This window comes from Pteropus medius, unplaced genomic scaffold (genome assembly GCF_902729225.1).
Source record: "Pteropus medius unplaced genomic scaffold, Ma_sr-lr_union100, whole genome shotgun sequence".
Lineage (NCBI taxonomy): Eukaryota > Metazoa > Chordata > Mammalia > Chiroptera > Pteropodidae > Pteropus > Pteropus medius.
This window is the reverse complement of record NW_024342467.1, coordinates 16691820-16715494: the sequence shown is the minus strand read 5'-3', so window position 1 is coordinate 16715494 and position 23675 is coordinate 16691820. Positions and strand designations below refer to the sequence as shown.

The window sequence follows — 23675 nt, the reverse complement described above, 5'->3', positions numbered from 1 at the left end:
GCCCGTGGCCTAATCCCAGAAACTGGAAACACGCTGGGTGACGCGGAAAGGGGAGTTAGGGTGCAGATGGAGTTGAGGTTGTTAAGCAGCTGACTCTGAGATGGGACAGCATCCTGGATTACCCAAGTGGGCCCAGCATAATCCCAGGGCTCCTTACAAGTACAGGGGAGACAGAAAAGGGAGAACCGGAGAGACGGCAGCCTGAGGACTCAGCCCGGTGTCACTCGCTTTAAAGATGGAAGAAGGGGCCACGAGCCGAGGAACGCAAGCAGCCTCTAGAAGCTGGAAAAGGCAAGGAAAGGGATTCTCTTCTAGAGCCTCCAGAAGGAACACAGCCCTGCCAACACCTGGCTGTTAGCCCTGTGAGACCCAATCCTGACCTCTATCGTCCAGAGCTATAAGATAATAAATCTGTGTTGTTTTCAAGCATTAAGTTAATTGTAATTTGTTATACCAGCAACAGAAAACTAATATACCCTCATATGGCTTGCACTGTCAGGCCATCGCGTCCCTGATCCTAGCTAAGGGACTGTGTGACCCTGGAGAGGCCCATGCCCCTTTCTGGGGGTCAGCACTCCCATCTGTACCATAAGCTTTCCCACCTTGGCTCCCAAGGCCCCATAGTTCAAGCCACTTGAGGGGACACACATTTGCTTGGTGGCTCTGGCACCTATACTGCTGCTGCGGCCATTGCCATGAGTTGAATTCCCAGGGGAGACCAAAAGCACTTCTCAATTTCATGGGCATGATTACACTCACGTTGTGAAGGAAGACTGGGCAAAAAGTGTGTGGCTGGAGCTCGCGCAGCCCATGCCCACCTGGAAAGCATGTTCTATCACATGGAAGCCAGTTCTATCACCAGTTGCCCAGCATGACATGTTTTTAGCTAGCGTGCAGAAAATCAAGCATAGCAAGGTCCATGTGACTATCAGAGGGCCCAGAGAGTCACTCTGAGGGACTCTCAGACAAGTGGCAGGCCAGCATGCCCTGAGAGAGGGCCGTAAGCCCTACAAGTGAGGTCACCCCCAGCTAGACTATCACCTTTCACAAGGTACCATTTGGGAAGCCACCGTGCTTGGAACACCTAGCCCTGGAGACTCGTAAACAAAGAGTTGCTTCTCTCATGCTCTTGCTCCTGCACCTAACATTTTCTGGGCCAGGTATGCGGGGAAGTGACACACAAATGTGTAGAGGAGGGCCCTGCCTGCGACACAGCTGATGGGGAAGCAGACTGAGGCGAGGGTGACAGGACTGCCCAGGCCAGGGCCGGCGTCCAGCGGTTCTGACTAACCGTGAGAGGAACCCAACAAGGGCAGCCCTGCATGCCAGTGACAAATGACAGATGGCCCCAACCAGCTACATCCCCCCGGGAAGGGAGACCAGATGACATGTTTTCTAAGCATCTCCCAAGGTCAAAGGGCCCAGGAGAGAAACAAAAATCAAAGCAGAAAATAGTCCCCTCGGCAACTGGGTAGATCTAAGGAGTCGGAGTTAGAAGAGCCTTAATACACAGAGATCTCAGGCAGGTCACACCCCCACCTGTCCCCTCTCCCCCAGGACACATGCCCCTGCCCCTAGATGTGACTTCCATGGCCATCCCTGAGCAGTTATTACAAGGCTCAGAGAAGGCTCCAAGTAGCCACCTTTCCTCCAGCTTTGTGAGGGCTGAGTGATGGGACGTGCTGTGCTGTCATCTCACTGTCCTCTGTCGTGTGTTAAAAGAATACACATGGACATATCTCTCTCACCTTGAGGAGCCCATGGGATCTGATGCACACAAGGACTCAGGCTCCTGTTTACTTAGTTGAAAGAAATAAATGGAGGGAGGAGAATGGGACTGACGGAGGGGAGTTGGGAAGGGCAGGGCCGTGCAGTTAGGTGTAGCAAGTGGAATTGTTTTGGCCCTTCTTTCAAATCAAGGGTGCTGCACTCAGTACGTTGTATCTGCACCACACAAAAATGCCTAGCTGAGGAGATGAGACACGGCTGAAACCTAACCCAGGTTCCCTTCACCCAACAGTGAGCTTCTGGGCCTGCATCCGCCCAGAACTTTGACAGCGGTTTCCTCATCTGTGAACTGAGGATAATAATTGCTGGGGTGGGAAGAGGCTTGTTCTCCACTCCCGGTGTCTTCTGGGAGTTCAGAGGGAGCCATGCTGGTCTCCTGCTGGTGTAAACCTTTAATCTCCTCCCCTCTACTCACTCCAGCCTAAGGAAGAAAATGAGGCTTATCTGACTGGCTATCTGGGGGAACAAAGAAAAGGGGACTGTTAGGCTCAGTTGCACCCCTTCTCCTCTTGGGAGTGAGCTGCTCTTCCAGGGGCTGGCATCTCCCACCATGTGACTGTCAGGTGACCTGCCCCGGGCCTGAGATGAGGTGGGGCAGTCTGTCGGCTCAGGGCCCACCAGGCCTCATGACTTTCTGTGTCCTCTACCCTGCCATTATCGATCACAGAGATGATATCCATTTTCCTCCAATCTAACTGATACCTCTGTTTTATTAGTCGAGGTGTACAGAACTCAGGAGGAGGAGGAGAATACTATCTAATGAGGACTCAAAAAAAAAAAAATAATACTCCAATGACAATATTCACCCCCATGGATTATTATAAAGAGCAAATGAGAGAATATATACACATGCTCGGCATGGTACCCAGCAAATAAGGAATAAGTGTTAGGTGAAAACCAAGGCCCCCAAAATGTTCGTTTACTGACCAATAGTAAACGTATGTTAAATACCCCTGGTTATACTTCGCCTGGTATTGGGGGAGAGAGCTGTCAAAGCGCTTTGACCTGCTGCCCTACTTCCTATGAGACAAAGGCCACGCCCCCTTTTAAGGGTTTAATAACTGGTCCAAGGCCACAGCAGTTATAAAGGGCACAGCTGGTTTGCCAGTCCAAGTCCTCAGACTCCAGAGCCCATGTGCCACACTTCTCAAGTGCCCTGTAAAGTGTAGTTACTCAGTAAAGATCTCTGTATTAAATAACTCTGGAAGTAAGAATCGGAGGCCAGCAAAGCGCATGAGCTGGAAAGACACACTTTATAGTCAGGGACACTGAAGTCCAGAGACAAAGAACCGATCCGGGTCAGCTGGGACAAAGCGAGGACTAAAACCCAGGCCTCCTGATCCTACAGCCACTCCTCTTCTTCCTCAACCCACCATCACCCCTAGACCACTGCAGCCTCAGAAGGCTCCCAACCTACAGGTTTGAAGAGCTGTTCCCTTTTCCAGGCACACATGTTCTGGCACTGGAGGGCAAAACAAGGCCCTCTGAGTCAAAGTCCAGGCAGCAGATTTTAACGCAGTGTGAAGAAGAATTTCCTAATAGTCAGAACGATGCAGAGTCACGAGAAGGAGGGAGCTCCCCACCCCTGGAGGTGTTCAGGCTGAAGCCAGTCACCGTCTAAAGCCTGTGGAAAGGACTTCTACCCAGGGAGAGAGGTGACACCATCCTTCATGCCTTCACTGGGCTCTGCAGCTAGCTTCCTGGGTTCAAACCCCTGCTCTGCCTCTCACTAGGAGTACAAACTTGGTCAAGTAAAGCAATTTCTGAGTGTCCTCACCTGTAAAGTGGGGATAATAACAGCATTCCCGTCATAGAACTTTCATGAGAATTAAAAGAGTAAATTTACTTAAAATACTTAGAAGAGTGTTTTGCATAAAATAGGCCAACATCAAAAGCTTATTGATCTTGTTATTACTGTTGTTATTAGTAGTAGTAATAGTACTAAATATTGAGTGCCTTCCGTGTACCAAGTACTATTCTAGGTGCAGGGAATATAAAAGCCCCTCCCACTGTGGGGGAGACACATATAAATAAATAAAATGATTTCAAGTAATGACAGATGCTGTGGTGGCAGTAAAAGAGGCGAGAGATGAGGTGGAGGTGAAGTTATTCAAACAAAGCCGCCCTGAGTCCAGACACCTGACTGACAAGGAAGAAACAGATGTGAGATGATTTGGGAGCAGCCAGGGACTGGACGGTTCCCCAGGAAGAGCCATCCCCTGGGCATAGCGCGCTCACCTGAGGGGCAGGGACGGGCTCCCCTGCCTTTTGAACACTCTTTCCAGCCTCTCCTGGGCAGTCCGGGCATTCCCACCAGGCAAGAACTTCGAGGGCGTCCTGCTGGTCTCTGGGCCGCTGTCCATGGCTGGGCTGTCCTCCGAAAGCTCTCTCCACCTGCCGCTCCCCCTCTGGAGCAGCCCTGGGCTCAGCAAGTGAGGAGGGCTGCTGGGCGTGGGTCTGTGCTTTTCTGAGGTGGGCTCGCTGAGCGGGCCCAGGGGGCTCCTGGCGCTGGAAGCCAAGCCCTCCCGTGGGGCCGGACAGGCTGGGGTGCGAGTGGAGAGCTCCGGGGCTCTCCGGCTCTCCTCCTCCTCCTCGTGGGGCAGGGTCATGCTACTCAAGGCGGGGGGCCGCCTCAGGGAGCGCCTTCGGAGAGAATCCTGAAAGAGACAAGGACCAAAGCAGTGAGGATCCCTTCCAGGGAGGTGGGAAAATACTTTATCTCATTTCAAGCATTTGCCCATGACGTTCCCTCCCCCAGGAGAGTCTGTCCCCACCCCCAAGTCTTCTTAAAGTCCTAGTTACACTCCAAGACTATCACTTCTGGAATGAGTTCACTACACCCCACCTGCATGAACCCCAAAAGCGTGCCTCAGCCTTTCTCCCGCTCCCCTTACAGGAGGCAGGTTCCAGCAGCAGGTGAAGCTGTGGCTTCCGGATCAGACATGGGTTCTCATTCCTGTGACATCACCAACAAGCTGTGTCCCCGGATGCAAGTTATTGAACTTCTCTGTCCCTCGCTTCCCTCGCCTGTAATATAAGCTGCCCAAGATCCACGATCCGTAATTCCTAAATCCCAAAACCTCTGGAAAAAAAATTATTTTAAAATCCTGTAACAAATTGTTTTTAACTGCTTTGAGATTGCTTGGTCTTTTTTAAAGTGTGAATATTCATATTTAGTTGCAGAAATGTTAGTGTTTTTGTTCATGGGCTGCTACTCCTTAACCCTAGTGCAGGTGATATGTGGTATGTGGTTTATGCCCTGTATTTCTTTTCCGAAAAAAACGAAATTATAAATTCCAAAACACGCCTGGCCCACAGGTTTTGGAGGAACTGGGAGCTGTAGTGCTCACATCCCACAGGACTGTGGTCACAGAGGAGACCTTGGGAAGGCACTCACTCAAAGCTAGACCTGTCCCAGGTCCCAAATATCAGCTACTGCTGTGCATCTTTGCCCCTGTCCCACTTACTTATGGCCTTACCCGCTCCTGCCAGGAGTCCAGGAGTGGCAAAGGCCATTCTTCATGCATCTCTGGTGTCTACAGCGCTCCCAGCTCAGTGACCTATACCTAGTAAGCACCAAGATTTGCTTAATTTTTGAAATTCAGGAATTCCAAAGGAATCAACTGACATGTCCTCTCTCACTATCACTGATTAACTGTTGTTACCAATCTAGGGTGGGGGAGTCGGGGAAAGGGACAAAAATACACGCGCTGGGCTTTTCCTGGACCTCTCAGCATTCCCAGAAATAATCCTAGGCCGAATGGTAAAGCCCGTGCTGGAATGAGAACAGCTAATTCTGTAGTGTTCTCTCTTGGTGGAAATTACTAGGCACTAGAAACATCCTCCAAACGCCACCCAGGGCATCCCCCGCCACAGAGCGAGGAACACATTAGTCACTGTTCCTAAGGAGACCCCACCTTTTGCCAAGGGCAGGGAATCCAGCCTCTTACTCATCCTTCATAAGCACAGAGCTGATCTAGTAACAGAAAATGATGAAATACCTAGCAAACCTTGCTCTTTTCTCTTGAGCAACCAGTAAGTATGGCCAAAGGACCTTCCAGAAAACCTGGGGAAATTCTACAAAAACCCATCCTTCGATGAGCTTCACAGGACTCAGTTACCCCAGGGGAAAAACACACAAAACGATCACTAAACAGAGAACTTGGCAGGAAAGCAGGTCCAGGCCATCCCTCCCACAGCCCGGTCATGACGGAGGTCTCCGCTGCGCGGGCTGCCATGGTAGGACAGGCCCCTGGGGTTCATCAAGTCCACCAGTTATCAAAGGGGGGGTCTGCCAACCTCTGGGGTCTCCGAACCCTTTCAGGGAGCTCGAAACCATTTTCATAATAACAATGCGGACGATTTTCCCTTTTCCACGGTGCCGACATTTACAGGGATGGCGCAAAAGCACCAATGGGGGCATCTGCTGGTCCTGAGGAGGGATCAAGGCAGTGGCACCAAACCTCAGTGGTGCCCAAGGTTTTCACCCCTTGCAATAAAAGTAAATAAGTGCTAATTTCACTTAATCACGTCCAAGCGGATGCATAAACATTATCAATACTCTTGAATCCTGACCCGCTCTAATGTTCTGTGTGACAAAATGGGAGGTATATGGAAGCACTCTGCCGGATGCAGAGGGTGACAACTGTCTTGAGGAAAAGTACTAGTCAGATGTCGGAGCTGTGAGCTGAACTTGCTATTTTTTTTTTTCGTGGTTATTCAGGTTTGGGTATTTGTCAGGCATTTTCTCAGAAATAAATTGACCTGTCACTTCAAGGGAAATCAATGATGCATTGTTGTCAGTGATGAAATACAAGTTTCTAGGTAAAAATTACAATTTGGGGAAACTTGTATCTCCCACTGTGAGTTTGGGTGCTTTCAATACCTAAAAACTTTTGTGATGAGTCGGGTGGCAACATCAACAAATGTGATTTTTTTATAATGAAATGTGTCAATATTCGGAAGATCTATATAATTTAGTGAGCCAATATTTTCCAAATAACCAATGTGTCATGTTACTAAACCATGCAGTGGTAAAAGATTCATTCCGGCGAAAGCAAGACAAACCTGATAAAGTGCCAAAAGTTCATTGGTATGGCTGCAGATTCTACATTAAAAAACTACAATGTGTCTAGTTCGAGTGTAGTATCAAAGAATATCTCGAGTTTTCTGAAAAGACTCTTAAAATACTTTTCCTGCTTCCAAATGCATATCTGTATGAGGCCAGATTTTCTTCAACTACTTCTACTAAAGTGCCATAATGCAATAGACAGCAGAAGCAAATATGAGACTTGAGCCATCTTCTGCTAAGCCAGACATGAAGGAGATTTGCAAAAATGCAAAACAATGCTACTCATATCACTACTTTTCTGTTTGGAAAAATATAGCGTTTTTAAAAATGTGTTAAATGTAATAGGCTTACTAATGTTATTTTTAATGATTTAACATGTAAGTATTTTTTAATTCCTCAGTTTTAATTTCTAATATAGTAACTATCAACAGACGTAACCCACATAAACTAAAGCTTCTTGGGCTCCTCAACAGTTTTACGAGTATAAAGAGATCATGAGAACTGCCAATGTAGTTTAAACTCTCATCCAGATGGGAATGTCCTTAGCAGATGGGGTGCCTGGCTTCCCCTTAACACCTCCAGTCTAGTTCCTTCCAAAATGGCCTGTCCCGCTGCCGAGGCGGCTCTGACTGTGAGCTCCTCCTCCCAGCCTCCACCCACTGGTCCTACTGGTGCTGGAGCCACCAAGCAAGTCTACACCACTCAGTCCCACAAAGGGCCACACACCATGCTCTGTGCTCAAACGTGGCGGAGTCCCTGTTCCTTGGGGTTCACAGCCTAAGCTCAAGATGGCGAATAGGGTTCATTTCACTCGCCACTCCAATCCATCCATTGGGAGTAACTGCCAAGATGCCTGGGAGGTTCTGAAGTCACATCCACATTCGATAGGAAAATGGGCTACTGAGATCAACTAGCAATGTCTGCCCCAGGCACAGCGTCAGAGGGTGGCATGGAAAGGTTACCCGAAGGCCATATTTTTGCCATCCTGGAACCAAGCTATTCGTATTTCCGCATTCGAAGAAATCTCTTATATTCTGCCTCACATTGCACAAGCCTTACCCTCTCGACTAAACATTCCCAGATCTATCGATTTCCTCCAAACTCTTCACCTTCCTAGTTCTTTTCCTTTAGACATGGTCCAGTTTATGAATGTCCTTCTTCTAGTACAAGACACCTAGGATGGGACATGCTGTCGAGGCGTGGTCAGAACCACACAGAATGAAGCAGACCCTCGCCTTCCCTTAGACACCTGGTCTAACGAACAAGACCACAGCCAAGAGAAATAAAGACATCGTTTGACAATCTCACGAGACGCAGGCAGAGGCAGGGACAGAGTCGCTTCTGCAAGCAGGGCTTCCTGCAGTGCTGGCATCTCCACAGACAGTCACACCTGCACATGAGCACGTGGGAGCAGAGGGGACCAGCCACGCGCACGGACCACCTCATTTTTGTTTGCTCAGGCTCCCCAATTTGTCTGATGTCATACTTTTTTGAGTTTGGCGTTGATTTCCCTTTGTTGTTTTATGAACTTCTTCTACATTTACTCTCTCATTTGGTTTAGTCTCCCCACCGAATGGGATCCTACCACGGTCCCTTCTAAGGGACACTATAAAACGATGTTAAATTTTTAGAATGCTTTTTTTGAAAGCAAAGCAAATGAAACCGTAAGGATTGGGGTTTCTTTTTCCCTTTTAACTATCAAGTTGTAAAAAATAAAAAAGGAGGTTTGCCTCATTCTCCAAGTTCATTCTCAAGCTGACCTGTGAAAGTGGCTAAACGCTGTCTCCTAGGCGACCTTTTTCCCTCCTCCTGTTTATTTTTGTTTGTTTATTTATAGTCTGATTTAAAACGATCGGATTCAAGTTGGTTAATTTTAGTTATGTAACAACCTGATATGACGGAGGAAAACGACCTTTAAAGGGATTGTGTCTATGGTTTGATTCACTTGGAAATTTTACTTTTTTGTAACTTAAGTGCAATAAAATGGGTTTTTCCATGTTAAAAAATAAATAAATAAAATAAAAATTAAAAAGAAGTTCCCTAAACTTGGATGGCTTCCCGCACTCCTGAACCACAACAAGAAAGCTGGGTGGATGTGCTCTCACTCAGGAAAGGAACATAAAACCATGGCACCCACCTGCTGGCATGATGGGTAAGCTGAGGGCAGGGAGGGCCGTGAGGCCTGCCTGTGGTCCCACAGGGAGCTGACAGCAGAGCCAGAAAGAAAGCAGGGGCAGGTGTTCTTCCCACCTGCTACCTGGATCCCCTCACCCTGGGCTGTCTTGTGAGGTACCCCAAAATAAACCCAGGCAGCCGCTTAAGCCCACCCGGTTCTCACACTCCACTCAGAATGACCAGCCCACCTGCGGGGAGCTGGCGGTGGGCCCAGCCATCATGCCTCGGACAATCAGGCCACACTTTGGCCTGACCTTCTCGCCCACCCTCCTCGTGTCCAGGGGAGGCTCTGCCGGCTGGAGCTTGTCCATCTTCTCCCACGCGGGGGCCACAGGGAGACTTTCAGCCGGCACCATCTGCACAGGCTTACTTTTGTGCGGGGGCTTTCTGGATGATACCAAGTTACCAAGTACATCCCCATCAAGACTGTCGTGTCTGCAAAAAAGGGATAGTTCCATTAAAACGGACTCCCCAGGCGGAATCACTAACAACGATAATAAATTCCACATTCAACATGAGCTCAGAGCAAGCCCTTGGCAACCCTGCGGGGATTTCTATCGTTAAAGGTAAAAAACAGAAAATCCTTTCTTATCAAAGCAGGTCTGGCCTATAAAGTAAGACCAGGAAACAAGAAACAAACTCAGAGTCGATGATCCATGATAGGATTCCTCGAATATCCTCAGATACTTTATATCTGCAAATATAAAGAGCGTCCCTTTTCCAGACCTGCGAGCTGCAGAGCTGCAGAGCGGCACCAGACACGCGGAGCCGGCCTCACCGCTCGCCCTGAGGGGCGGGAGGAGGCTGCAGTGAGCTCGGCTCTCCAAAGTGCAGTTTGAGTTCAGCAAAATTAGGCAGGGAAATAGAGTCTTTTTCTGTGCTGCTTGGCATCGAAAGGAGAACCAGAGCGAGAAAGAGAGAAAGACGGGGTGCGTGTGTATATGAGAGAGAAAACAAGAGAGAACAAGCGGGTGAGAGACAGTGGGAGCGGCAGGGAGTGAGAAAGAACAAGCACGGAAAGGAGACAGAGACCCACGCGAAGACTGGGTCACTCGGAGCCAGCACTCCTCCGGCCAGGCGGGGGTGTCTCCTACCACCGGACTCTGGCATGACAGGGCGCTGACACCTGCTCTGCGCCAAGCACTGGGTGACGCATGAGAGGAGCGGTCACGTGTGCTGTGACTGCGCTGATTAGGGCACCTCCGGCAGAAGAAGGGTCTGGAACCAGCCTGGGGAAATGTAGAAGGGCTTCCAGGGAAGGCGGCACCTGAGTCTGAGGGAACGAGCAGGCAGGAGAAGGCCCCAGGTACCAACCTGAGGCCTGGAGAAGCAGGACACACCCGGGGGGCCGTCTGACCACAGAGAGGGTTTTACAAGTACTCAGAAGGAATCTGGATTTTCTCCTCAAAGCTACCAGGAGAGCGTCTGAAGGCCTTTCAGCAGCAGGCAGCGTGGCCAAACTTGTTTGGTGGAAAGCTACACTGCCTTAGGTCAAGGGTGGACTTGAGGAGGTTACTAGATGCCTGGGGGCCAGAGGAAGGCCCTTGGGAGTTAGCGAGGGAAAGAGGGAAAGAGGTGAGGCCGCTGCCATGCTGCCATCGGGCAGAGAAAGCAGGAAAGAGTTTACCCTCGTTAAGGACTCAGAGATGCAAAAATAACAGGCGAGAAGGAGTCGAGGATGACACCCAAGTCTGTAGCCTGGGCGACTAGGCAGAACTCAGGGGCTTCGACGACTGCATCGCAGTTTTTTATCATTTGGGAAATATTTCACTTCCCAGCCAGACGGTAAATGCCCGTGAAGGAGGAAATGTCTTTTTCATCCGCCTGCATTAACCTCCACATCTTAAGCCTTAAGTGAATTTTTTTAATGGTTCCCATCCTTTGGCAGCTTAACACCCAGACTCTCAGCTCTGGCTCCTCTCAGAAAAGGAAACGCTTTTCAACAGAGCTGGAAGAAAACACTCATTCTCAGGGGCATGCAGCGTGTTAAGGTTGTAATCTAGCATGACTGTTTTCCAAATAATAGAGCTTCAGTCAAGAATGCCAATTCATTTTCCTCCTTAGAGTTCCAAAAGGCCTGATTTTTCAGATTTGTCCGTCATTGCAGTAGTTGGTTGCCTTTTAAGAAAACGCTAACAGAACAACCTCCTGACAAATCACGAAACTCAAATTAAACATTTTGAATCATAAGCATCCTCCATCACAAAGTGGTGGAGGCCTCCAGAAGAAACTAACAGTGCTCCAGGGCAGGGGTTTTGAAAGCACAGAGTGAAGAAGGCAGAACAATGGCCCCGCCCCCAAAGACATCCGCATCCTGACCCCTGGAATCTGTGAATCCGTTACCTCACGTGGAAAAGGGGCTTTGCAGATGTGGTTAAGTTAAAGTCCTAGGTTGCCTGGGTGGGCCCAGTGGAATCACAAGGATCTTTATTAGAGGGAGAAAGAGGGTCAGAGTCAGTCATAGGAGATGCGACGACAGCAGCAGAGGTTGGAGTGATGTGCTCTGAAGATGGTGGAAGCGGCCACAAGCCAAGGAACGTAGGCGGCCATTAGGAGCTGGAAAAAACAGGAAGCAGATTCTCCCTTCAAAGCCACTAAGCCAATGAGATCGATTCTGGACTTCTGACACCCAGAACTATAAGATAACAAATTCCTGTCACTTTAAGACACCATGATGGTTAAATTTTATGTCACCTGGCTAGGCTATGGTGCCCGGCTGTTTGGTCAAATATTATCCTACATATTGCCATGAAGATTCTTCAGATGTGATTAATAACTACAATCAGTTGACGTAAAGTAAAGGAGGCTGCCGTAGATAAAATGGGTGGGCCTCGTTCAGTCAGTTGAAGGCCTTCAGAGCAAAAACTAAGGTTTCCCAGAGAATAAGTAATTCTGCCTCAAGACTGCACAGCTTGAGAACTCTGCCAACACCGGGGTTGCCAAGCATGCCAGTCCGCCCCCACGGAGGACATCTGACAGACCCTGTCTAAATCATGCCAGTTTCATCTCTCTCTCTCTCTCTGTCTCTCTCTCTCTCTCTCTCTCTCTCAATTCATATTGATTCTGTTTCTCCGGAGAACCCTGTCACAGCCACTGAGCTTAATTTGTCACAGCAGCAGTAGGAAACTAATCCATAGTGTAAATGAGAAGAGATACCTGGCTTTGCTCGCTTCTGACAGTGATGTTCTCCATGCTGCCTCATCATCTGCAAGGTCGTAGATATTTACCAGCGTGGTCTCTGAGCACCTCAATGGTAATTTGTTATTTTTCTTTGCATTTGAGAGTGCAGGAATTGGTGCTTCCTGAGTAAAACTCTTAGCAGTGTTTCCGAAGTGATCCAGAAAGTATCTGGTAATGAGTTCAAGGTTTGTTTTTAAAGGATTTTCCTTTGCCTGGCAGTGGAAGAAAAAAATATCATTAATCATATGCATAGCTACAGAGGAAGGGTGGAAAGAGGGCTATTCTAACTCTTCGACAGAGTTTGTCAACTTCTTGCTCATTCATACATTCTTTCAGGGGTCACTGAAAGGTGAAGGACTGTGTTTTGACACAGAGATGAAGACAGAAAGAACTAGCATCCATTGCCCATTGCATGAGTCGGGTGATTCCATTTCAATTCAAACTTCTTTTTTTTTCTTCTAGGAATAACTTTATAAATTTTTTTTTTCCGCTAAAAAAAAAAATTAAGCCTTTGGGGATTGCTAACTCTACGAATTTATAAACATTTGGGACCTGAGTATTCTCTCTGTTTGTGTACTCAGCATCTAACGTTGGACCCTGGGGACTACTGGGACGATGCAGCAACGGGTTATCGCAAAGAGCAGAGAGGCAAGGCAGGCAGTGTTGATTCGGTTTACACCCCAATCTTAAAAAAAAAAAAGATAAAATGAAACCCCTCAGCAGTCAGTTTGGGAAATAAATGATATCAGTATTTCCCAACCCTGACTGTACCAAATTGGATATTTTTTTAAAATACATATTCCCAGCCCTCACTGTGTCTTACTAAACCAGAACTGCAAAGACTGGAGCCCCGATTTCTTTTAAAATTCCCCTAAGTAATCTGGACAGGCACAGTCATGCAAGCAGTGAACCACAGGCTGGCCTCAAGGACTAGGCCATGTAACTGTGTCATCCCCGGCTCGCCTGCCCGCGAACGCCTTGGGAAGTGTGGCCAGACGTGGGGGTTCAGTGAGACGTGGGGGTTCAGTGAGACCTGGGGGTTCAGTGAGCCTGCCACCAGAGCGGTAACGCACCTAACCAAGAGCCTCGCACAGAGAGGATCTGGGGTTCCTCCAGTCCTTCCCCCTTCTTATTCCCGTGATCTGCACAGCAGAACTCTGAGATCAAGACCACAGCCAATGGCTTATGACCAAATTCCGCAGATTCATCAGGCAGTCCAAATCAAGGGATGGTTTTATATATATATATATATATTTTAGTAAAGGACCCCAAAAATATTTTGTCTAAGTCTAAATGAAACTTACAAGGAAGAGAGTCGGGGAAAGATGTTATAAAATTTATTTCGGCCTCCTTCCTTTTTCAATTTAAGAGGCTTAAGGCCCTGGATTACCTGAATTATATTGAATTATGGTTTTTCATATTACTTTGCTTATAATAGACAATGCTGCTGTAGGATTCTAGACACCATTTCTCAAAACCTCAGTTTTACAAAGCCGTTTTTATCTATCGTAGATTTAATAGGGAAAGACAAGTTACTGGAATTAACATAAAATTGCAGGGCTTCCCTAGAATCACACTAGCTTTGTCTGAATGTCAAAGTCATTATGCAATAGGTAGATTAATAAGTATTTTTTTCTGTAAAATATAAACTCCAGTTCATTGTATAACAGCTAATAACTACTACATAAATCAAATAATCAAGGTACTTATCAAGATCTAATGAAAACATCTTAAGTATCTTAAGATAATAGTTACCTTAGGGAGACTATATTATAGTGAAGAAATAAAAAGAACTTGAATGGCAAAGATACTTCTAGGGAATTAGGTAAAGATTCATTTACATAAAAATTCCGCTGTACCATGGTGGTTCGTTGAATCTTCTGGTTCACTGTCTCGCTCTCTAGAAAAAATATTTCTAGAACGGACAGTCCATTCTCCTGCCTTAAAATGCTGCAAATGGGTATCTGCTACCTGGGTCAACGTGCTTCTTTCTACAAGATTTCTGAGTGCATCCAGAAGATGGAGGGGCCTGAGTGTCACCCCAGGACTCAGAGGACGAAGGGCATCTAGTTGATGCCTTTACTGAGCCTCTGATAGGACTTCACCTGGTGTCATTGCCCTTTCTCTTCCAAGTGGAGCCCAAGAACTTCTGGCACCCTGAATGTTCCTGTGGGGTGATACCAGTTGGCTGAGCTTTATAGGTTTGCCTGAAATTCCACCCTTCACTTTACTGAGGGGAGCCTGGCCTAAGCTCCTCCCTGGAGCTCCCATATGCACGAGGATGGTTTTTGAGCTGTTCTGAGGTTCTTCCAGGTGTCTCAGAAACAACTTTGGAGGGCTAGAGGGCGTCCCATCCCCATATCAAGCCAATCTGCTAGGATTTCATTTGAAAAGAGGGTTGCCATTAAAGGAAGCCTGATTGCTATTCCTAAAATAGGATGGGGAATTAGATCTAGTTGTAGCCTCACCCCTACCCCGTAACTGACTGTGAGGCCTCAACAAGCCCCTTTCCTCTGGCTCACAGCACCCCCAGTGGGGTCCCTATTCTATCAGTTCTTTAAAAGCTGCTTAGCTCAGCCCTGAGGGGCTGTGCCAGAGGTCAAGAGGGCAGGATCTCTTCATCCCCACCAGAAACAGGGCTGCTCCCTTTCTTTGTTTCACGTATTGGAATTCTGCAGGAAATATCATTTTATTGCCTTTTTAAAAAATTACGATAAATGGTAAACTACATGATCATTAGGTTCTTTCCAACTCTGATACGATGCCCTACCACAAGGCAACATCTGCTGGAGAGCCCATTCTTAAATTAGAAGATTCCGTCTTCATAACAGAAAGAGCAATTAAGTCAGATGGCAGTTTCATTCATCCAAATATTCATTGATTCAATCGGTCAGTCATATAATCCGCAAATAAGTGCTGACTATTCACTATGTCATCAGGCAACCTGTTAAGTATGGGAATATAAGAGTACACAAAAGAGACAGCATCTCTGGCCGCCTACTGCGTTCAAGGTGGTAGGGAAGGCAGATGCGTATTAAACAACCACGCAAATACTCTATACGCGCGACAAGTACACAAATACTCTGTTATAAGTGTGACAAGTACCAGGAAGGAAAACTAAAGGGTGACATGAAAGCTTGGAACAGGGGGTGAGGTAATTGAGGCTGGGGGATCACGGAAGCCCCACCTACCCCACCCACCCTCAACCCAACCTGGGCGAGCAGAATCCAAGCCTCGCTTCTGCCTGAATTAAACGTCACAGGAGACTTACGAATAAGGTATTACTCAGAACTGAAGAAGGAAAATCTTACGCAGGCAGGGAATGGAAAATTTTAGTATAACTGAATAAATAGTATATTCTTAAGTACAGTCTGACTAAAAATAGCCTCATGGGGGAGGAGGGAGCAGAGGGAATAACTGTTCACAGGTTCAGGTTCAAAACGAACCACACAGGCCACGCACGATATGGCCTGGCTGAGACAAGAACTCAGCTCACACTTGGGATTTCTCGGCACTGGGCTGGATCTGTTTCTCCGTGACCGCCTCCTGCCCCGTCTCTGATAGCTTGGCAGGGCCCATGAGTGCTTTGACATTGCCAAACTCAGTTCCAGAACATCACGCCACACCTTAAAAGCACATACCTTATTTTCCTTGTAGAGAAATTCAAGGTGCAAAAGCTTGCGGAGGTCGTTTCTGCTGTTTATGCTGAGATCAGAGCGTGGGCGTTCCTGGTCCATGGTCACACACGTCTTCTTTAAGCCCTGAGGGAAGACATCTGAATCACTTGATTTACCATTTTAAATCAAAACCTTGCACTCTCTGACGCAGAGTATAAACAAAAGACTGCTGATGTTCGTTATGATCATTCTTATCCAGCCTGCCTCACAGGGGTATTGCAAAGACCAAAAACTGAGTTAAGACTTCGTTTTTATATAACCTTTATGGTTGACATCATCTTCAAAATTATGATTCTGAATCCTATAACGACCACCCCCCTCCAACCCCCTGGGACTGATCTAAGTAAGGCTGCCATTGTCAGACCATTTTGTAGAACAGGAAAGTGAAATTCGGGTAACTGACCCCCCCGAAGGCTGGCTCAGGAGGCCTGGATTGGGCCCGAGGTTTGGGGCTGCAGAATATGAAGTTTAAAAGCAAACCAACGGAAAAACATAAACAAAGGTCAAAATCATTACCTTCTTTTCTCAGATGGGGAGCCAGGCTTGATTTCCCTAACTGCCCCCTACAGAATCACAAGAGAGGGGTCCGATCATCCCGGCCTGTGAGTCCATGATACTGGGACCCAGGCCCACCGGAAGTCGCTTTCCATCGTCCAGCCTTGAACTCCCAGAGGCCCGGCTAAGACACATTTCAGCAACAAGAAGTACTGTTCCCCCTAAAGCCTGGCTTCTTTGTTTGAAAAACAACTAGAGCGGCTGTGGCCGCGGCTGCCCCCCTCGCCAGGCCATGGTGATCCCCGAATGACAGGGGATGAGGCAGAGACACCACACAAACAGCTCAGCCTAGCGTAAAAGGAGCCCTTTGTTCTGGAAGGATCCAGACCCCGGTACTCAACAGACCTCAACTTCTCCCTTAGCCTTTGTGCTCAGAATTTTGCAGAAGCTCTGGGAAAACAAGGCAAAACCTGCTGCCTGCCATGAATTGACGCAAGAAGAATTTGTGAAACAAGAAGTAAGAATACAACCTTGAACCAAAGGAAATAAAGAGGAAGCCTTAGGGAGCGGGGAACAGAAAGACGGGGGAAAGGAAGGGACATGCCTGGGTGCATTAGGGAGAGTCGCTGGAAGGAGAGGTGGGACTCGAGAGCCCGCACCGGCATTTCCTCTGGGCTCACGCATGGCCTCCCCGTCAATCAAAGTGATGTGGAAACCTGTATTATGAGGGTCCCTCTGCTGGATAACAGTCTGTCAACAGTTCAGATCAGCAAGTCTTGGCACATTTAACAAACTCTCCAGGATTATGGTGCACACTGGCATTCGAAAAGCTCTGATAACACCCTCGGGAATCAGCCAGTCTTCAGTCCCCTCTGGCCCACTTAACCTTCATTCACTCAACAAACTTTTGTTGTGCACCTACTGTGTGCTAAGCTGTTTTAGATGCAGGAGATAAAGAAGGAAAAAGACAAACCACCACCACCATCCCCGCCCCCATGGAGCTGATATTCTGACACAGAGGCAGATCATAAACAAGGGGTAAATTTACAGTATGGCAATTGCTAATCTGCACTATTATGGAGACTTATAAATAAAACAGGGAGCGCAGAGACCAAGACGAAGGACACGATTCTAGACAGTCAGCTACATACTGAGCATCATCCACATGGTCACTCCTATCTTCCAGTGTCCCCACCGAAATACTGAAAGGATCGAACCCCTAGAGCACCAGGGCAGCTGCCAGGGGCAGAGGGACGCACAGATCAAGGTCTTGGCTCTCGTGCAGCTTACATGCTGCGAGAAAAAGCCAACAAGTATAATATGCTATGGGGAAAAACTATACAGCAGAGTAGGAGACAGAGAGGGCCAGGAAGGAGCGTGGGGAGGGATTGCCGCTTTATAAAAGCTGGTCAGGAAAGGCGTGGTGATTAGGTGATATTAGAGTGAAGATCTATGGGAGCAGGCCGTGCAGGCGCTTGGGGGAAGAGTGTTCCAGGCAAGGAGCAGCAAGTGCAAAGTCCCTGTCACAGTCACGGGAGGCTGGTGCAGCTAGATGCACATGACCAGGGCAAGTGGCAGGAAACGAGGTCTGAGAAGTCACCCAGACCCTGAGCAAGGAAAGCCTTGTTGGATTTTGTGAAATGGGGGGGGCTACTGGAGGATTTGAAAAGAGGAGCATCCTGGACTCACATAAATTTGTAAAGAATCACTTAAGTGCTACATAGAGAACAGACTGTTGGAGGCAGGGGATTAAGCAGAAACCAGTCAGGAGGCTATTACACAATTCACGTGAAAGATGGAGACAGCTTGGACCAGGGTGCTGGCACCAGAAGTAGAAAGAAGTAGCTACATCCTCTGTGCACTCCGATGGTAAAGCCAACGGATCGATGGATTGGAGTGGGGTGCACGAGAAGGAAAAAAGCCAGCAATGATTCCAAAGGTTTTGGCCCGAGCCACCGAAGGGATGATGATGCTACTTATTGAGGTGTGGGAAACTGCAGGAGGTAGGAGGAATCAGGAATTGAGTTTGGACGTATTCAGATGCTTATTGGGTGTCCAAGTGAAAACATAAAATTGGCAGTTGGAAAGAATGCAAGAGTTCAGGGAGAGGTCTTGGCTAGGATAGACATTTGAGAATTGTCAGGACATCGATGATAAACCCACAAGACCAATGGAGGCACCAGGAAAGCGAGTAGAGAAGAGAAGGTCACAGACTGAGTCTTTGAGTCCAGCGGCAGGCACGGCTCTGGGAAACAAGGGAGACCAGCAAAGAACCTGAGAAAGAGTGACCAGAGAGGTAGAGGAGGGAAACCAGGAGGGGGTGGTCTACAGAAGCCAGGTGGCTTGAGTTTCCAAAGAGAAGGACATAATCAACTGTGCCAGACACAATCGTTAGGTCAAAATGTGTAAGGACTGAAAATTAAAAGTCATCGATGAACTCGACAAGAGTTGTTGCCATGGATTGGTGGTGACAGATGCCTGACTGGCCTGGATTTGAGAAAGGAGGGAGAAGACTTAGAATCAGAGCATATGTAGCTCTTTCATGAGGTTTTGCTGCTAAAGGGAGAAGAAAAATGGACTGGTATCTGGAGAGGCTTAGGGGTCAAGATGAGATTCTGTAGGAGTGATAGCAGAGAAGGCAAAACGTACGATGCAACAGAATGAGATGACGATAACTCGACAGTGTCCTTGAGCACTCTAGGAAGGACAGGCACACACGGAGCGATTGGCCTCACCCAGGAATATGGAGAACTCACTCATCAGAGCAGGAGGGAGGGCAGGGGGAGCGGTTCAGGCCCAGGAAGCTTAGCGAGTGTGGTGCGTTTTCTCATGACTGCTACTTTCTCAGTGAAATAAGGTGAGGAAGGGGCTTTGGGGTTTGAGGAGAGGTGTGAAATGGTCATCCACGATTTGAGAGAGTGAACGGGCAGGAGAGATGTAACTGGGTAAGCAGGCACCTGGAAAATGAATGGAGAAATCTTTTAATTCACGGCATCACGGGGGGTGAGTGGCGGTGAATTTGGAGTGAAGCCGTCACTGTGGTGGTATTTTCCTGCAGCCCCACTCAGTTCTATGACGCGGGCATGGAGCAGGTGTTCAGGGAGCTGACTTTTCAATATCAGAGGAAGATGGTGAAGAGAGAGATGTGCAAAGGACCGGAGCATGTTGTTCCGGGTGTGATTATAATGATGGGCAGGTAAGAAGTGGACAGCAGTCACGACAGAGCTGAGGGACTGCGAAAAGGTGGCAGTCCCTCCGTTCCATTTCCGATGGAATGGAACGTGCATGAGGTTGAAGAATAGTTTACGTCGGACTACGGTGGGGAGGGGGTGGGGAGCTGGAAATGACAGTGGGATACTTTGAACTGAGATTATGGAAAGGCTGCAGGGAGGTTGAGACACCAGGTGAGTTCAAAGAGGCCGATGCAGCTGGAGATGATGTGGGGTCGAAGGCAGAGGAAGCAGTGGTGGAAGATGGGGTTCGAGGGGGAGCTGGGAGCCAGGTCACAGAGAGCCTTGCTGGCCCCCGTGAGCCCCTCCCTTGGATTTTCTTTTAACCGTCATAGAAAGCACATGGACAGTTCTGAGCAGAGGAGTGACATGAGCGGACCTGCTCTCCCTGGGCAAGTTTCTTCGCCTCCTGCTCTCATGACAATCTTACATGAAAGGGAATAATTATACTTTTCTTTCAGGACTGTCATGAGGATTTGAGAAATCAAACAGGCATCTAGAAAGTTCTTCGCACCATGATGGGAACTCTTGGTATAACTGCTGGGTGCCTGCCTTGTGCCAAGCTGCAGGGAGCATGTGGTGTCTGCCCAGCGGCAGAAGGCGATGAGTAAAGCAGCTGACCTGGGCTGCGGTACTAGCTCTCCATGACTTTCTGAGTGACCGTGGCCAACTCCTTTCTCCTCACAGGATCTTAGGGTGCCCAGGTGAAAAACAGGAGGAAGAAGAAGCCAGGTGAACTAGATGACTGTCAAAGTTCCACCCAGATCAGATGTCGGCTCCATGGCCCTATCTAGGTGAGACAGTCAGATATATAAACTATAACATGAGCATCAGTGAGCAAACCAAAGACAAGACGAGTCAGTCCTTCCAACTGGAGTTACTCGAGAAAACCTCTTGAAGGAATCGGAGCTTGGGTGGACTATGAGTAGAAGAGGGAAAAGCATGCGGAAGGAGCTAGAAATGGGGCTGGGGTGGGAAGCTGGGGTCAAGCTACAGGGGAGCCTTCGCTATCAGGTGAGGACTCTGGAATTCCTTTGTACTCAAGAAAGTAACGGCATGAGGAAAACTCAGTTTTGCTTGGTGCCCAGACTTAAAAAGAAATGATGGTAAGTCAGCGTCACAGGTATCCAATGGCCAGCTGGGACTTGGTGATGGGAAGTCAAGTAGCCATAAAAACAGAGCAGATACAATAAAGCCATGTGCATTAAAATTTTTTTAAATAAAAATACAAGTTTAAAAAGCAAAGATTTTCAAAACAGGTAGCCCATCAGAGATGGGGGGTAATACTGAATACCTACTGTGTGCCCACACAGTGCGTGGGAGCTGCCCAGATATTGTTATTGATCCCTATTATAAATATGCCAAGGGGAAACCTTCTTATCCCCGTGTTACAGATAAGGAAACTGAGGCAGTGAGTAACGTCCACAGTGCTGGCTAGTGGGGGACATTTGAACTGCTCCATCTGATTCCAAAGCCCTTCTCCCTTCCTCCATTCAAAACATGGTTTATTTTGTGTGTTTTAATCCCAGACAAGTGCCCATCGCCCCGCCAGCGGGACACCACGAGGACACGGAGCACAGGCAGGTGGCCAGCCTTCAGGGACTCTGTTTAGAAGGAGTAACTGGTGCTGTCCCTACACTGACACCCATGATCCCCACGGTGCCCTGAGCCCCACAGAAAGAGCTGATGAGAGTTGGGGACCTCCCCAGCTTTTGGACACTCCGCAAATTCTCCTGCGACAGGACAACAGGGGAACTTAAAGACGAAAAGGGCCGCAGCTACTGAACCGTTGATGAGCAGGACCGAGGGGTCTAACTGTCAAGAACTTTTTCGGCCTTCGGGCCTCCTTTTGGAGGCGGTTCTTCCCGACGGGGTGCAAGTCTTGGGATGGGGTCGCCGTGGGGCCGGGCAGCCAGGCTTGGGCGGAGGCCTGCCTGCGATGCTCCCGGAACCACGCAAGGAGAACCGGGCCGGCCGGGGGAGATGCCCGCGCCGGCGGCCGCGTCCCGCCCAGCTGGCGGGAAGTGCGCGGTGGCAGAAAGGGCTCCTGGGAAATGTAGTTCCCCCGGCCCGGGAAAGTGGCGCTTTGGTCCGGCACCTCCAGGGCCGCCAGCGGCAGGGGAAGGTCTCCCTCCCCGAAGGTGCAGAAGTTGCAAGGGAACCCCCGAGACTCGCTCCCAAATCTGAGCAGCTGCCCCGGGCTGTGGAGGGCGGCGCCACGTACCTTTCTGCTGAGGAACTCCCTGACCAGGGAGGCGGCCACCTCCTCCACGAAGAGGCCGTCCATGCTGCGGCCTCTGCCCGCGAGGCCGCGGCCGCGCAGCCCTGGGCTCCTGGGTCCGTTGGCCAGTATGGCCGCGTTGCCGTGACGACGGTGTCAGCGCCCGGGGAAACTCCTCCCCTTCCCGGGGAGCCGGCGGGAGCGAAAGGGAGGAGCGTCCTTTAAACTGGGGAGAGCGGGAGGCGGAACCCACCGGGCGTGAGCCCAGGGCAGCCCCGGGTCAGGCCGTGCACGCCCGGCGGAATCCTGGCTCGCGCCCCGTCCTCCTGGGGGACCTAGAATAAGTCACTGCTCCAATCTGAGTCTCCATCTCCCAAGATCAGAAACGCGGAGAACGCCGGCGCCTTGTTCCTGGAGGAGTAAACCCAGAGCAAAGTGGTCCCCAGAGGTCCACGGGCAGCCCCACGGCCGGCTCCTGGGCTGGCGGAGGCCGGCTGACCTTGGCGGGCCTGGCCTGCCGGGGGCACGGAAGCCCAGGACTCTGCCTACTCAGCGCTGAAATTAAAGGACAAATTCCTCCCCTGCTTGGTGCCTGCTTTCTCATAACTAGACGGTTAGTTATTAAGCACCAGTTATTTTACACACATTACCGCATCTTTAATCCCACAACCTCCAAACAATAAGATGACTATTGGTCCCCTTCTTCAAAACAAGACACTGAGATTGAAAAAGGTTTAGATTTTGCTGAAGACCACAGGGCTAAGAACTGGCAAAGCTGGGGGTCCATCCACACCCGTGCCTGTGCCCAGTACCAACTTCCCCAAACTCGGTCACTTGGGTACCACTTCCCTAACTAGGGTACCTTGGCCCTAACTGCACATCACCTTGTATATTAAGGCGCCTCACCAAGGACGGGCTGCCTCACCAAACACCACAGAATGAGCAGCTTAAACAACAGAAATGTAATTCTCACAATTCTGGAGGTTAGAAGTCCAAGATCACAGTGTCAGCAAGTGTGGAATCCTCTGAAGCCTCTCTCCTTGGCTTGTAGATGGCGGTCATCTCTCTCTGTCTCTACATGGTCTTCCCTCTTTGCTCATCTGTGTCCCAAACTCTTCGTCAGTCATATCGGATTATGTCCCTAATCTCATTTTACATTATTTTCTTCTTTAAAGGCTCTATCTTCAAATACAGTCACACTCTGAGATATACTGGGGCGGGGATCTGACCTCAACATATGAATTTGGGGGGAAACACAATTCGACCCATAACACCTACACTATTACTTATGAATTATTTTTTTAAAACCTACATATTTTAAGCTGATTTTAAAAAGGCAAGTGCTTCTAGGCAGTAATAGTCACAAAAGCATGTGTTAGATGTGCTTGTTACATCTCTAATACACGTTAAAAACAAATATGTAACCAGAAAGTTATGCATTCATTTCAATCATCATGCAATTGTGCTTGAGAAGCAACCATACCACACAACTCGGGCTCCCTAGGAAATCGCTGTAACGTCACAGGTCACGCTGTAATCTTCAGGCATCTTTCCCTTCTAGCGTACACTGTTCTTTGAAAAACTTCTTGGAGACACTGAGTGCTGTGTGACAGCACATGAGCATAGAGAGACGAAAGCAGAACTGCAGGAGACCACACGATCCTCTGTCCTTGGTCCAGAGAGCCTTGTGTTACAGCTACGAATACTCACTGATGGATGTGTGATAATGACACCCAGTTAAATTCGAATTTCAGATAAACAATATTTGTTTAGGATAAGTATGTCCCATGCAACTTTGGAGACACGCTTATGCAAAAAAAAAAAAAACTTAATTTTGT

General features: G+C 48.7%; 1 protein-coding gene across 9 annotated transcripts in view; it reads right to left on the bottom strand.

Annotated features, from left to right (window-relative positions):
- The window catches only part of MINDY4 (MINDY lysine 48 deubiquitinase 4), a 97625-nt gene extending 75272 nt beyond the window's left edge, over positions 1 to 22353 (bottom strand). For 3 of the 9 annotated variants that reach the window (XM_039862657.1, XM_039862652.1, XM_039862658.1), the window contains exons 1-5: positions 21841 to 22343; positions 15856 to 15975; positions 12191 to 12426; positions 9223 to 9469; positions 4027 to 4445 (exon numbers count right to left, since the gene is read on the bottom strand). In XM_039862657.1, the coding sequence (XP_039718591.1) occupies positions 4027 to 4445; positions 9223 to 9469; positions 12191 to 12426; positions 15856 to 15975; positions 21841 to 21903 (1085 nt within the window). In that variant the 5' untranslated portion in view covers positions 21904 to 22343. Of the gene's footprint in view, positions 1 to 4026; positions 4446 to 9222; positions 9470 to 12190; positions 12427 to 15855; positions 15976 to 21840 lie in introns of all 9 variants that reach the window. The other 6 variants (XM_039862655.1, XM_039862660.1, XM_039862653.1 and 3 more) reach the window with 5 other exon arrangements.
- Between the last annotated feature and the right edge of the window lie 1322 nt (positions 22354 to 23675).